Below are 13,578 nucleotides of genomic sequence, written 5' to 3'. Positions count from 1 at the left end.
CTCTCTGACTTTCTCCTACAGCTTTGCCCAATCTTTCTGGGGTCAGTCTCCTTGTTGTCATTGGTTGTTAATCTGTGGCTCTTTGGCTGGAATGGCTTCTGATTGGTTGGTGACAATGGAATGGCCTAGGTTTGATTCACTCAATTGCAGAAAGGCCTTGCTAATTTTTACCATGTAACATTGTCTGAAGTCCTCCTTGGCTGGAACCCCAAAAGGCAGTTAGTCTCAGTACTGAATTGACCAGCCTGATCTCTACTCTACTGTACTCTATCTCTCCCCTCTCTCTGTCTCTAGTCCGATATAGGTGAGTGCAGGGGAGTGCAGTGGGTTGATTCCTGACCCACTGGAGCTCCCGTTTGGCAGGGGGCTGTGTGTACGGGCCTCCTCCATGCCTCGTCTGGCTGTAGAGCCACAGGTACTGCCCTCTGACCACACTGACTCCTCCAGGGGCCGGAAGGGCCCGGGCAGCAAGGGGGCACCAGAGTGTGACATGCATGTCTGTGTGACAGAAGACAATGACCAGGCTACACTGGTTGTGCCGTTTAGAGAGAGAACTTGATTTGATCTGTCTACCGTATGCTGCTGGTGTGTCTGGAGAGATATAATCAACATGGATGTTTTCTACGGAATGCTAGCGGTTCAGAATTGTGTTTTATTGATCCTGGGTTACTGGTATGTTTGGCCTGACCCCTCTCTCTGTCTTTCTCTCCACAATGAGTTGAGGGGGGAATTAGGCAGTTCAAGCGTTCTAGTTGACCTGTTAATTGCCTGGAATAGTGAGCATGGATAGAAATTATGGATGGATTTCTTCCAAAGTAATAAAACGTATTTTATGGTATTTGTGGGTATTTGGTTGTCTTCTCCTCTGTGTGTATGTCCGTGTGCGTGTGCGTGTGTGCGTGTGCAGACCGAGATGGCCAGTGGCTCTATGAAGCGGTCCGCTGTGGCTGACCAGAGGGTGAATGGCCTGAGGCAGGAGGAGAAGAAGAGTCCTGATAGACTGTACAGACCACGCCACAAGAGCTACAAGGCTGCTGGTCAGTCTCCACTCTCTACTCACGTGACCTCTCCTCTTATCAGTCCCACTGGCATGATGAGGGGTGGTATTCGTGTGTGGTTATTGTATGTTTAAAGAGTTATTCTTTTTCCATGTCTTTTTTATGTCTTTATCCTAAGTGCATCCACTTGTCATCAACATTCTCTTTACTGATCTACAGTGTAGTGGTAATGTTACTATTTACTGATCTACAGTGTAGTGGTAACATTACTATTTACTGATCTACAGTGTAGTGGTAACATTACTATTTACTGATCTACAGTGTAGTGGTAACATTACTATTTACTGATCTACAGTGTAGTGGTAACATTACTATTTACTGATCTACAGTGTAGTGGTAACATTACTATTTACTGATCTACAGTGTAGTGGTAACATTACTATTTACTGATCTACAGTGTAGTGGTAACATTACTATTTACTGATCTACAGTGTAGTGGTAACGTTACTATTTACTGATCTACAGTGTAGTGGTAACATTACTATTTACCGATCTACAGTGTAGTGATACTGTTACTATTTACTGATCTACAGTGTAGTGATAATGTTACTATTTACTGATCTACAGTGTAGTGATAATGTTACTATTTACTGATCTACAGTGTAGTGGTAACATTACTATTTACTGATCTACAGTGTAGTGGTAATGTTACTATTTACTGATCTACAGTGTAGTGGTAACATGACTATTTACTGATCTACAGTGTAGTGGTAACATTACTATTTACTGATCTACAGTGTAGTGGTAACATTACTATTTACTGATCTACAGTGTAGTGGTAATGTTACTATTTACTGATCTACAGTGTACTGATAACGTTGCTATCTATTGATCTAGAGTGTACTGATAACGTTGCTGTCTCTCTCTGTCCCCTCTCTCTTTATCTGTTGTTGTCTCTCCCTGTCCCCCTCTCTGTTTATCTGTTGTTGTCTCTCTCTGTCCCCCTCTCTGTTTATCTGTTGCTGTCTCTCTCTGTTCCCTCTCTCTTTATCTGTTGCTGTCTCTCTCTGTCCCCCTCTCGGTTAATCTGTTGTTGTCACTCTCTGTCCCCTCTCTGTTTATCTGTTGCTGTCTCTCTCTGTCCCCCTCTCGGTTAATCTGTTGTTGTCTCTCTCTGTTCCCTCTCTGTTTATCTGTTGCTGTCTCTCTCTGTCCCCCTCTCTGTTTATCTGTTGTTGTCTCTCTCTGTCCCCCTCTCTCTTTATCTGTTGCTGTCTCTCTCTGTCCCCCTCTCGGTTAATCTGTTGTTGTCTCTCTCTGTTCCCTCTCTGTTTATCTGTTGCTGTCTCTCTCTGTCCCCCTCTCGGTTAATCTGTTGCTGTCTCTCTCTGTCCCCCTCTCGGTTAATCTGTTGTTGTCTCTCTCTGTTCCCTCTCTGTTTATCTGTTGCTGTCCCTCTCTGTCCCCCTCTCTGTTTATCTGTTGTTGTCTCTCTCTGTTCCCTCTCTGTTTATCTGTTGCTGTCCCTCTCTGTCCCCCTCTCTGTTTATCTGTTGCTGTCCCTCTCTGTCCCCCTCTCTGTTTATCTGTTGCTGTCCCTCTCTGTTCCCTCTCTGTTTATCTGTTGCTGTCCCTCTCTGTCCCCCTCTCTGTTTATCTGTTGCTGTCCCTCTCTGTCCCCCTCTCTGTTTATCTGTTGCTGCTCCCCTCTCTCTGTGCTCCTTGCCATGGTCTTCCTCTTTCTCATCCAGTGTCGCGGTCAGAAAGGAAGAGGCAGTTGGATACGGAGAAGGAGCGCGGGAGGTCTAAAGAGCGCCGCCACCTCCTCTCCCCAGACACGTCCCGCTGTACCTCCGAGGAGAGGAGCCTGCAACCCTCACGCTCCCCTAGCCGTGAGCGCACACACCCCCTGGACAAACAGGTAGGCCACACACATGCAGGATGCTTTACCAAGGACACATATTAAAGACCCATACACCAGTAGTACCACCTGAAGCCACAAACACTAGTTTAGACCAACTAGACACAAACACCCACATTTGAAGAACTGGTAGGCCACATACACACTTATAAAAAAACAGTCAGACATTTGTATTAAATGTGTTTCCACTCTTGTGTCCAGGGCAACAGCTCCGACAGCCCCCTCCCCACCTCTGAATCTAGTACCCCTAGCCGCCGCCCTCTGTCTCAGACCTCAACACGCTCCCATCCCCACATCTCCTACTCTCCTCTGGTGTGTCGCACGCACCCTCCCTCAGGGGACGATGATGACGACAGGGGCAGCCCAGAGACTCAGAGGAGAGGGGAAGCCTCCAGAGACCGGGCAGGAGGAGAGGGACAGAGTGGGGCGAGGGGCCGTCGCCACCAGCAGGGCTCTCCCCTGCGTCGCTACCCGTCGGAGCCCTACCTGGCCCTGCAGGAGGACGAGCACAGTCTGGACCCCACCGGGTTCATGGAGACGCTGACTTTCGAGGCGGCGGTAGCCACCAGCCTGGGACGTGCTAACACGGTCAGCTCCACATCCAGCTCCAGCTTCAGCTCCGCTCGACGGGGTTCCAGGAGCAGCTGGCAGGTCCCCAATGGACACTTCCGGAAACGCCTGGCTCAGACGGTCTCTGTTGCGGGCTGTGAGCCACTCAGCGACACAGAAGAGGACGATCGCTGCTAGGAAGAGGAAGAAGTGGAGGCGGAGGAGCGGTGAAGAAGGAGCGTAGGGAGTAAAGAGTTAAAGTTGTATTACATTATATTGGAAAAGGGACATTTGTCACTCTCTTGCTTTACTACTGCACACCTGTGTGATTGTAGTATGTTTGCTCAATTGTGAGAGAACAAAAAATAAGAACATTGTTTTTGACTTTTGCAAGTGGAATCCCTTTCAAATCCACACAAAAAATGTACAATAAATATCTACCCACAAATATTTGACTGTGGTTCATTTATATTCTGACTATCAAAATAAAGAGCGTAATAATAAACCTCAAATAGCCTTGGATGGACAGAAAAGAGATTAAATGAATAGAATTGTAATTTGTGTCAATAGGTATTGTCATATCTGAAGGTGTTTCTCTGGCATTGATTCAGTGTTGCTCTTAACGGTGTGTGTGGGGTGTGAATATGTAACTATGTGCAAAATAAGGAGTAACAATGTCTTTGAAAGCCATGGTTTTTGTAAATACATGTGGGGTTTTTTCCTATAAATTTACCACCAGTACCACTTGATTGTCTTGAGTAGGATACATGGCCATAAAGAAGGGTAACTGTAAAAGTACTTTATAAATGAATGAAATGTAGTCATGTCTATGTAAAAAAATACACCCAAACAATAATTAATCAAGCAATGTTTTTTCAAATTTGAGTAGAACTGAGTTAGTTTTTGACATTTTGCACCCTCCACCATTAGATTTCCTATCCCTTTACTGTCTACAAAGGGAACACACTTCTTTAATAAGAATCTATTCATACGTAAACCATGTAACTCCTGTTGTAATTTTTTAAAGGAATAAAACAATCATTAATACAAGCAGAAAAGTGAATGGCACATTGTCTTCTGTTGGAAATCTGTATGATTTCTTCTTTTTTTTAACCAACTTGCAGGACAATGGACAGCAACCAACAAGGTCAATGAATGTAATTGCTTTCAATAAAATGATACATTATTTCTCAGAAAAGGAATGCCTAAATATCTCGTGTGATTTGAAAGATAGGGCTTTGTTATGAACAGGACTCTAGAGAACCATTTGACTAGGACTATTACCCAGAACATGGCTTCTATCCAAACCTTTATTAAGCCAATAGGAAAACCAGCAGAACCTGTGGCTGTCTTGAACCTACCTTCATCTTGTCGATGTACTGTACTGTACCTGTTTTTCTTCAGATGTTACAATATTTTTTAAAACATTTGACTGATTCATTCCTTCTCATCTTCCGGAGTCAATAACTGGCCAGAAACAATAATGAACTTGAGTATTTTCTTCATCAATGTAGCCATCCATGTTCTCCTCTTCTTCATTAGCCTAACATGTAATCAGTATGTGTCAGATACCTCACTGCAACTGTATATTTTCTACCTAGATTGGTTTATTAAAATACTGTATGAGCCATTACAGACGACACATGTAGGAAGATGTTTTCAACACACCTGATTTGACCTGTTATTTAGAATGGTTTACTAATAATGTACAGTACATTTATACCATGCTTTCTGCAATATTGTAAGAGAACATATCCCTTTCAGCTCACAACACACTTGAAGGACAGAATAGGATATTTCTGGAATGTTCATTTAAGGTACATGTATATGTATTTGTTTTATTTGCCTGAAAAGGGGTCATGATTCTGTGAAACTCACTTAACCAAAAAAACAGAAATGTATAATAAGTTCCTTGAATGCAAATAGTTGTTTGGTTTATATGTGTAAAATAGCTGTATATACAGTATGAATAAAAGTTTCCTAAATTCCAAGAAAAGTATCCTTAATTGCAGTTATGTGGCTGCTTGTCTAGGTATCTGATGTAGACCAATGGTCAACTCCAGTCCTTATTATAACTCTCTATAAGGCTCTAACGACTGGGTAAGGTCAGGAATAAACATTTTGCTGAATGTTAATTTACACTTTACAGTAGACCACTTCAGGGAATAACTATACATGAATTATGAGATTAAACCAACAATTGCGATCTTTGTTTAAGAACAAAATTGTATATCATTCCAAAAAAACTCAAATAACAGACTATTTGGGGTCTTGTGCCAGCCACCACTTTTCTTTTCCTCGTGTGACGTTGCATTGCAACCATCCAATGAAAGTGCAAAATGCAAACTCTTCTCATTCACTTTATGACAAAGACAACAACACTAAAGCCGTTACGTCATATCCAATGGACGCAGAGTTCAGGTTGAAAAAATGTAATAATATTGCAAGCTAGCCAGACACTTACTTTATTCTCGAAGTCAGTGGTCTATATTTGTGAAAAATATAGATGTTCTATCGCTAATGTCGTTATGATAGTTTCTATTTGAGCGAACATTTTTAATTTCAAATCTTAGGCCGAGGAATGAATTATATTAATCAAGGAAGTCACTAGCTGGTTAGCCAAAAGCGTTAGCTAGCAGCAGTATCTAGCTAGCTCTTTGTTTTGACTGTGATGGTCTGATGATGTTGAATAGCTTGGACAGCTGATGGGTCTCGAGCTAATGTTTATATGAACATGTATATTATGTTTTAATGGGTTGTTAAATAGTATTTAATGTGTAATAACATTACTTCTTCAACGAGGGGAATATACATTTGGTTGTAAACGAACAATAGCAAGTTTACAAGCTAGCTAAACAACGAGGGACTGAGAAGTGGACATGGGCAATTGTCTCAAATCGCCGACGTCCGACGATATATCTTTGCTTCACGAATCCCAGTCTGACAGAGCAAGTTATGGGGAGGCAGACCCAGATTTGGAGCCACCTCCGCCTTACCAGGTCAGACTTTATAGCTACTAATGTTAAAGCTAGAATCCTTAGTTGCTACATTAATTGTTGAACTTATACATTCATCATATAGTTATAACCCTTGATCTTTGAAGAGTATAACTGATAAATGCCTCATGAGCTTAGTTCAACAGTCGTACCCTATCAGAACCCAAAATATAAGCTTGTTTTGTTTGTAAACATTTTAGTAAATTGTAAACAAACACTGTATAGCCTTCTAATCATGGTTATAATTATCATTTTGATATCGTGGATGGTCAGTCCTTATTGCATCCATAGCTCTGAATTAATTTAAGAGGGGTTCCATTTCTCCAGGCCCATCCCTCAGCATTTTACCAAAACAGAGGAGGGGTAACCACTTTGTTATTGCATCAATTAAGGACCTTAGCTTTAAGTATTGCTATGCGAATTGACAGAATCATGCAAGACCCAGGGGTCAAGAGCATCTTTAGAGAATCTGGTCAAATATTTCCTAATTATTTAGCTAGATTAATTATTTTATTTGATATGATTCCATACCATTACTGACCCTTTAATCTAGGTATAGTTTAAAGTTAAATGTTGCTGTCAAATGTATGGTTTTAAAAGCTAGGCTACATCAGATGAGCCACAATAAAATATTTAAAGGGCTGAGCAATAGTGTTGCATTGAAATGATTGTTTTCATAGGTAGGCCTATTTGCAACTGATTGTTGTTGGTCTCAGTTTTCACATATCAATAGTTGAACATGCTCAGTCACACAAAGAGAAAAACACACACAACACTTTTAATGCCCAAATGCTTTTCAATCTCACAAAAGTGTTCTAAACAGGCTTGCCAAGAATGTCCAGACTGGGCAGTTTTTTCCGGCTGCTTTATCCATGGCAGGGTGTGTGTTTTGGCTCGCCACAGCGCAGAACACACAGCGTGATAAACCATTATGATAGACTCCTTCTTTCTCCTTGTTGTATCACACTTTCATGTAGGCCTCACACATGATTCCACCTCAAATCACCCAATACTAGATGGCTGCCTAGTCATACGCTGGCTGCCCAAAAGTAGTGTAATTGTTTATGAATTGGATTTGCCGTGGCAGTGTTTCTGCTTGTTTAATTTCCAGGTTCCCTCTGGCAACAACATTGTCAATTGAAACAAATGCAAGACAAACTCTTATAGGCGGGGTGGAACCGATGATGTATGTGTATAAACCCTGGATGACTGACAGGGGGCGCTGTATTGAAGCCACCGCACATCCATCTTGGTATTCCTCAATTATACAAATTATTTTGGAAGATTTAGAAATGCATTTCTTAATGTCTGTATTTGTTTTTGACACGTTTATTCTATTACAGACACTTTAGTGCATACTTTTAAATTATATTATGTGAGCTAAACATTAAAAAGAAAATCAACAAAAATCAACAACAAAAAATCTTTAAAGTATTTATTTTAGATTACTAATGTTACTGTCCCCACTACAACAACAGAATGAATACATGTAATTTTGTCCTTGAACCATTTAATTGAAACACTATCGCCAATATGGCCGATCAGTGGCTTCAAAGCCTTTCAATGGCCAATATTATAGCATCAGCAATCCAGGGTTTACAGTTGAAGTGGGAAGTTTATATACACTTAGGTTGGAGTCATTAAAACCTGTTTTTCAACCACTCCACACATTTCTTGTTAACAAACCATAGTTTTGGCAAATCAGTTAGGACATCTACTTTGTGCATGACACAAGTAATTTTTCCAACAATTGTTCACAGACAGATTATTTCACTGATAATTCACTGTCACAATTCCAGTGGGTCAGAAGTTTACATACACTAAGTTGACAGCTTGGAAAATTCCAGAAAATGAGGTCACGGCTTTAGAAGCTTCTGATAGGCTAATTTACATAATTTGAGTCAATTGGAGGTGTTCATGTGGATGTATTTCAAGGCCTACCTTCAAACTCAGTGCCTCTTTGCTTGACATAATGGGAAAATCAAAAGAAATCAATCCAAGCCCTAAAAAAAATTGTAGACCTCCACAAGTCTGATTCATCCTTGGGAGCAATTTCCAAACTCCTAAAGGTACCACGTTTATCTGTACAAACAATAGTACACAAGTACAAACACCATGGGACCATGCAGCCGTCATACCGCTCAGGAAGGAGACGCGTTCTGCCTCCTAGAGATGAACATACTTTGGTGCGAAAAGTCCAATCAATCCCAGAACAACAGCAAATGACCTTGTGAAGATGCTGGAGGAAACAGGTACAAAAGTATCCACAGTAAAATGTGTCCTATATCGACATAACCTGAAAGGCCGCTCAGCAAGGAACGTTCACTGCTCCAAAACGGCCATAAAAAAGCCAGACTACGGTTTGCAACTGCACATGGGGACAAAGATTGTACTTTTTGGAGAAATGAACTGTTTAGCCATAATGACCATCGTTATGTTTGGAGGAAAAAGGGGGAGGCTTGCAAGCCGAAGGACACCATCCCAACCATGAAGCACGCAGGTGGCAGCATCATGTTGCAGGGGTGCTTTGCTGCAGGACGGACTGGTGCACTACACAAAATAGATGGCATCATGAGGGATGAAAATAATGTGTATATATTGAAGCAACATCTCAAGACATCAGTCAAGAAGTTAAAGTTTGGTCGCAAATGGGTCTTCCAAATGGACAATGACCCCAAGCATACTTCCAAAGTTGTGGCAAAATGGCTTAAGGACAACAAAGTCAAGCTATTGGCGTGGCCATCACAAAGCCCTGACGTCAATCCTATGGAAAATGTGTGGGCATAACTGAAAAAGCGCGTGCGAGCAGGGAGGCCTACAAACCTGACTCTTTTAGGAGGAATGGGCATAAATTCACCCAACTTATTGTGGGAAGCTTGTGGAAGGCTACCCGAAACGTTTGACCCAAGTTAAACAATTGAAAGGCAATGCTACCAAATACTAATTGAGTGCATGTAACCTTCTGACCCACTGGGAATGTGATTAAAGAAATTAAAGCTGAAATAAATAATTCTTTCTTCTATTATTCTGACATTTCACATTCTTCAAATAAAGTGGTGATCCTAACTGACCTAAAACAGGGAATTTCTACTCAGATTAAATGTCAGGAATTGTGAAAAACTGAGTTTAATTATATTTGGCTAAGGTGTATGTAAACTTCCGACTTCAACTGTATATACGCCATTAGGTAGAACAGCCTTAGGTGGAACAGACCACCCAACCCCGCGTATACAATGGTTGTTGAAACACGGGGTCATGGGAACAGTTCAGTTGAGTTGGCCCATGGATTGACTTTCTGTATGGGTATGTCTTTTTCCCAGGAGGAGGCCCACATGCCGGTGTACCACCCCACCCCCAGCCAGGCCCGCCTGGCCAGCCAGCTGACTGAGGAGGAGCAGGTCCGTATCGCCCAGCGTATCGGCCTCATCCAGCACCTCCCCCGGGGTGTCTACGACGGAGGACGGGACGGCTCCGAGAAGAAAATCAGAGAGTAAGCATCTGTTTACCACTGTTTTTATTAATATCTTAATATTATTAGTTTACCACTGTTTTTATTCTCTGATGTAATATATAAAGGTCACTGTTCATGTGACCTGAGCAGGTAAAACTCTGGCCCTAGTTGTAGCATGTAACTGTGTATAACATAACTAGTGCCCAGAGTTTTTCCTGGTCAGTTAAAGTGCTGAGGAAAAAATTATCAAAACCACTATTCATACATGTTTTGACCCATTTTCTAGGTGTGTGATATGTATGATGGACTTTGTGTACGGGGACCCCATTCGGTTTCTGCCCTGTATGCACATCTACCACATGGACTGTATAGACGACTGGCTGATGAGGTCCTTCACCTGTCCCTCCTGCATGGAGCCTGTGGACGCCGCCCTGCTCTCCACTTACGAGACCAACTGACCACTGACCCTAAATACAACACTACCCCCTTCTGCCGAGCTCTGCCTTGCCACCCCCCCTACAAACACACGCACACATACACACACACTTCCACCAGCCCCAACAAACACACAATGCTGCCCCCTTCCCCTCTGCTTTTTACCTTGGGATAAGGAGTGTCTTGGTCGGTGATGACATACGAGAGAGAGACTATGGAAACACTAGTGATTAACAATGAAAAGACTTGGACACATCCACCCATCACCTGGAACTGGCTCTGAACTGGGACTGGCTCTGAACTGGGACTGGCTCTGAACTGGAACTGGCTCTGAACTGGGACTGGCTCTGAACTGGAACGGGCTCTGAACTGGAACTGGCTCTGAACTTGAACTGGAACTGGCTCAGAATTGGAACTGGTTCAGAACTGGAACTGGTTCAGAACTGGAACTGGCTTTGAACTGGAACTGGTTCAGAAATGGAACTGGCTCTGAACTGGAACTGGCTCTGAACTGGAACTCGTTCAGAACTGGAACTGGCTCTGAACTGGAACTGGCTCTGAACTTGAACTGGAACTGGTTCAGAACTGGAACTGGCTTTGAACTGGAACTGGAACTGCCTCTGAACTGAACTGGCTCTGAACTGAACTGGAACTGCCTCTGAACTGGAACTGCCTCTGAACTGGAGCTGGCACTGGAACTGGCTCTGAACTGGCTGAGTCATGGTTTGACTGAAAGAAGGCAACATTAGGCAACTGTCTACATAGGAGGACAAGCAGGCATAATATGTGCGTCTGTGGTGGACTGGATTCCTGAGTCAGCTGTTGAATACAGTGCTAGGATTGGGTTGATGATGTTATGGTCAGAAGGGGGAGGGGCTGTTACTGTAGTGATGGCTCACTGCATTTCCACTTGAGCAGGTCTCGGTGGCATCCCATCCCAGCCAATCATTATTCACCATGATTAGTAGCTGGGAATGGGATTAGATCATTTTCTGTCATCTGAATTTGGTCACCAGGAGGTATCCTATAAGATTCCTTTGGAACCCACAGCTGGCAACAACAAGACAATAACATGACTCATCAGTCTTCTAAAGTCTCAAAATCCTGCACTCTGAATATGACTTAGTAATGGCAAAACAGCCCCAGGAAAGCCGGCAATAATGGTTATCTCTCTACGGACTGAAGCGTACCCTGTTTTAGTGTTTCAAAATAAAATAAGTTACAGAGCATAGTCTCCTTTTAGGATTACAACAAAAACAATTATAGTATGCACATACACAGTGCAGAAATCACCCAAAGCCCATCCTCTATTAGACTATGAAATGTTTAATGGAGAAACACATACACTACCGTTCAAAGGTTTGGGGTCACTTAGAAATGTCCTTGTTTTTGAAAGAAAAGCACATTTTTTGTCCATTAAAAGAACATCAAATTGATCAGAAATACAGTGTAGACATGGTTAATGTTGTAAATTACTATTGTAGCTGGAAAAGGCCGATTTTTAGGCGTACAGAGGCCCATTATCAGCAACCATCACTCCTGTGTTCCAATGGCACGTTGTGTTAGCTAATTCAAGTTTATCATTTTAAAAGGCTAATTGATCATTAGAAAACCTTTTTGCAATTATGTTAGCACAGCTGAAAACTGTTGTTCTGATTAAAGAAGCAATAAAACTGGCCTTCTTTAGACTAGTTCAGTATCTGGAGCATCAGCATTTGTGGGTTCGATTACAGGCTCAAAATGGCCAGAAACAAAGACCTTTCTTCTAAAACTTGTCAGTCTATTCTTGTTCTGAGAAATGAAGGCTTTTCCATGCGAGAAATTGCCAAGAAACTGAAGATCTCGTACAATGCTGTGTACTACTCCCTTCACAGAACAGCGCAAACTGGCTCTAACCAGAATAGAAAGAGGAGTGGGAGGCCCCGGGGTACAACTGAGCAAGAGGACAAGTACATTAGGGTGTCTAGTTTGAGAAACAGACGCCTCACCAGTCCTCAACTAGCAAATGTCTCATCATCAACAGTGAAGAGGCTACTCTGGGATTCTGATCAATTTGATGTTATTTTAATGGACACATTTCTAAGTGACCCCAAACGTTTTAACATTAGTGTACATCCGTTACCTTTTGTTTTGTCTTTCAGATTGACCATTCTAAATGGCTCCACTGCCATTCCAAATGGCCTGAAGAAGTGGATGAGCTGTATGTCAATCACTCTGTGTAAGGTTTATAGGTTTTACAATAAGAGGAGTAGCATAGCTGTCAGACAATGTAAAGGGCTCATTTGTGCGTGTGCAGGAGGATCCGTCTAAAAGTTAGGAATGCTTGCACACACGTTAATCTGATCCTAAGATTTGCACTTTACTTATAGGACAATAACGGAAGCATTATATTAATATATATATACCTATAACCTTGCACTTTTCAATATTGTTTCATCTTTTCGCAGCACAGAAGTTAAGATTGATATTGATAATGCTGTCAATGCTACCATTGGTCACGTATCAAGTTGAAGTAAAGCTCAATAGCTGAATATGTATTCATGAGTTGTGTGATTCAGTAGTGTGCACCTGCTTTGTTTTGCTTGTCTTGATTCTAGTGTGTGTTTTTGTGTGGAAGTGACTGCGTGAAGGGGACAGAGGTTTGCTTTGTCTCGAATGAGACAATATGGAATAGAAGAATATTTCTTCCCTTAAGTACTTAGCTTACTTACCTATATTTTCAATCCCACAGTCATCATTGCGCAATTTTCTTTCTTGCTGTAAATAAAAAAAAATTAAAAAAAACTAGGCTAGCATTTTCTTTGCTTTTTTAGTTTTGTTTGTAGCGAAGTAGCATTGCAGTGAATTATTTCCATTACATTTTTTGTTTTATATAATAGTGATACCCTTTTCTGTATTGATGTTTGTGTATCTCCTACCTTTTAGATGTATTGTTTGTCATTGTGTTTGTGGGAGATAAGTATTTCCCATTAGAGTTTACACTGGCTTTGAGTATGCATTTGCAAACCTCTGTCCCAAAGATATTTGTAAGAGGGGGAAGATTTCTCTCATGGTTTCACGGTGACATTAAAAGACAACACACGTGTTTCAATTATTAGCTTTGTTTTGCAGTGTTTTTCAGGATTCTGAAAATAAATGTCATCTCCTGTAATCTTGGTGTTTGAAAGGCCATCCCTCATATTGAAGCTGTAAAAAAAATTAAATAAACAAGAAAGCACACATTTGTGT

At 41.7% G+C, this 13,578-nt stretch overlaps 2 protein-coding genes across 2 annotated transcripts in view; both read left to right on the top strand.

Moving 5' to 3' along the window:
- The window catches only part of LOC115114545 (voltage-dependent R-type calcium channel subunit alpha-1E-like), a 70,975-nt gene extending 66,449 nt beyond the window's left edge, over positions 1-4,526 (top strand). Inside the window, exons 44-47 of the mRNA XM_065013610.1 lie at positions 305-415; positions 908-1,037; positions 2,750-2,919; positions 3,121-4,526. Of these exons, the coding sequence (XP_064869682.1) occupies positions 305-415; positions 908-1,037; positions 2,750-2,919; positions 3,121-3,666 (957 nt within the window). The 3' untranslated portion in view covers positions 3,667-4,526. The remainder of the gene's footprint in view (positions 1-304; positions 416-907; positions 1,038-2,749; positions 2,920-3,120) is intronic.
- Positions 4,527-5,862: 1,336 nt separating this feature from the next.
- Positions 5,863-13,569, top strand: LOC115113971 (RING finger protein 11-like). The gene is made up of 3 exons (XM_029641904.2): positions 5,863-6,467; positions 9,785-9,954; positions 10,202-13,569. Exons 1-3 carry the CDS (start codon positions 6,348-6,350, stop codon positions 10,371-10,373), a joined length of 462 nt encoding a protein of 153 aa, XP_029497764.1. The 5' UTR covers positions 5,863-6,347; the 3' UTR covers positions 10,374-13,569.
- Positions 13,570-13,578: the final 9 nt, after the last annotated feature.

This window comes from Oncorhynchus nerka, linkage group LG9b (assembly GCF_034236695.1).
Source record: "Oncorhynchus nerka isolate Pitt River linkage group LG9b, Oner_Uvic_2.0, whole genome shotgun sequence".
Taxonomy (NCBI): domain Eukaryota; kingdom Metazoa; phylum Chordata; class Actinopteri; order Salmoniformes; family Salmonidae; genus Oncorhynchus; species Oncorhynchus nerka.
Note: the sequence above shows the minus strand (reverse complement) of the source record. Positions and strands in the feature narration are given on the sequence as shown.

Coding starts and splice junctions, on each gene's coding strand:
- LOC115113971 (XM_029641904.2), top strand. CDS start 6,348: ATGGGCAATTGTCTCAAATCGCCGACGTCCGACGATATATCTTTGCTT. Junction 6,468..9,784: donor AGCCACCTCCGCCTTACCAG/GTCAGACTTTAT, acceptor TCTTTTTCCCAG/GAGGAGGCCCACATGCCGGT. Junction 9,955..10,201: donor TCCGAGAAGAAAATCAGAGA/GTAAGCATCTGT, acceptor CCCATTTTCTAG/GTGTGTGATATGTATGATGG.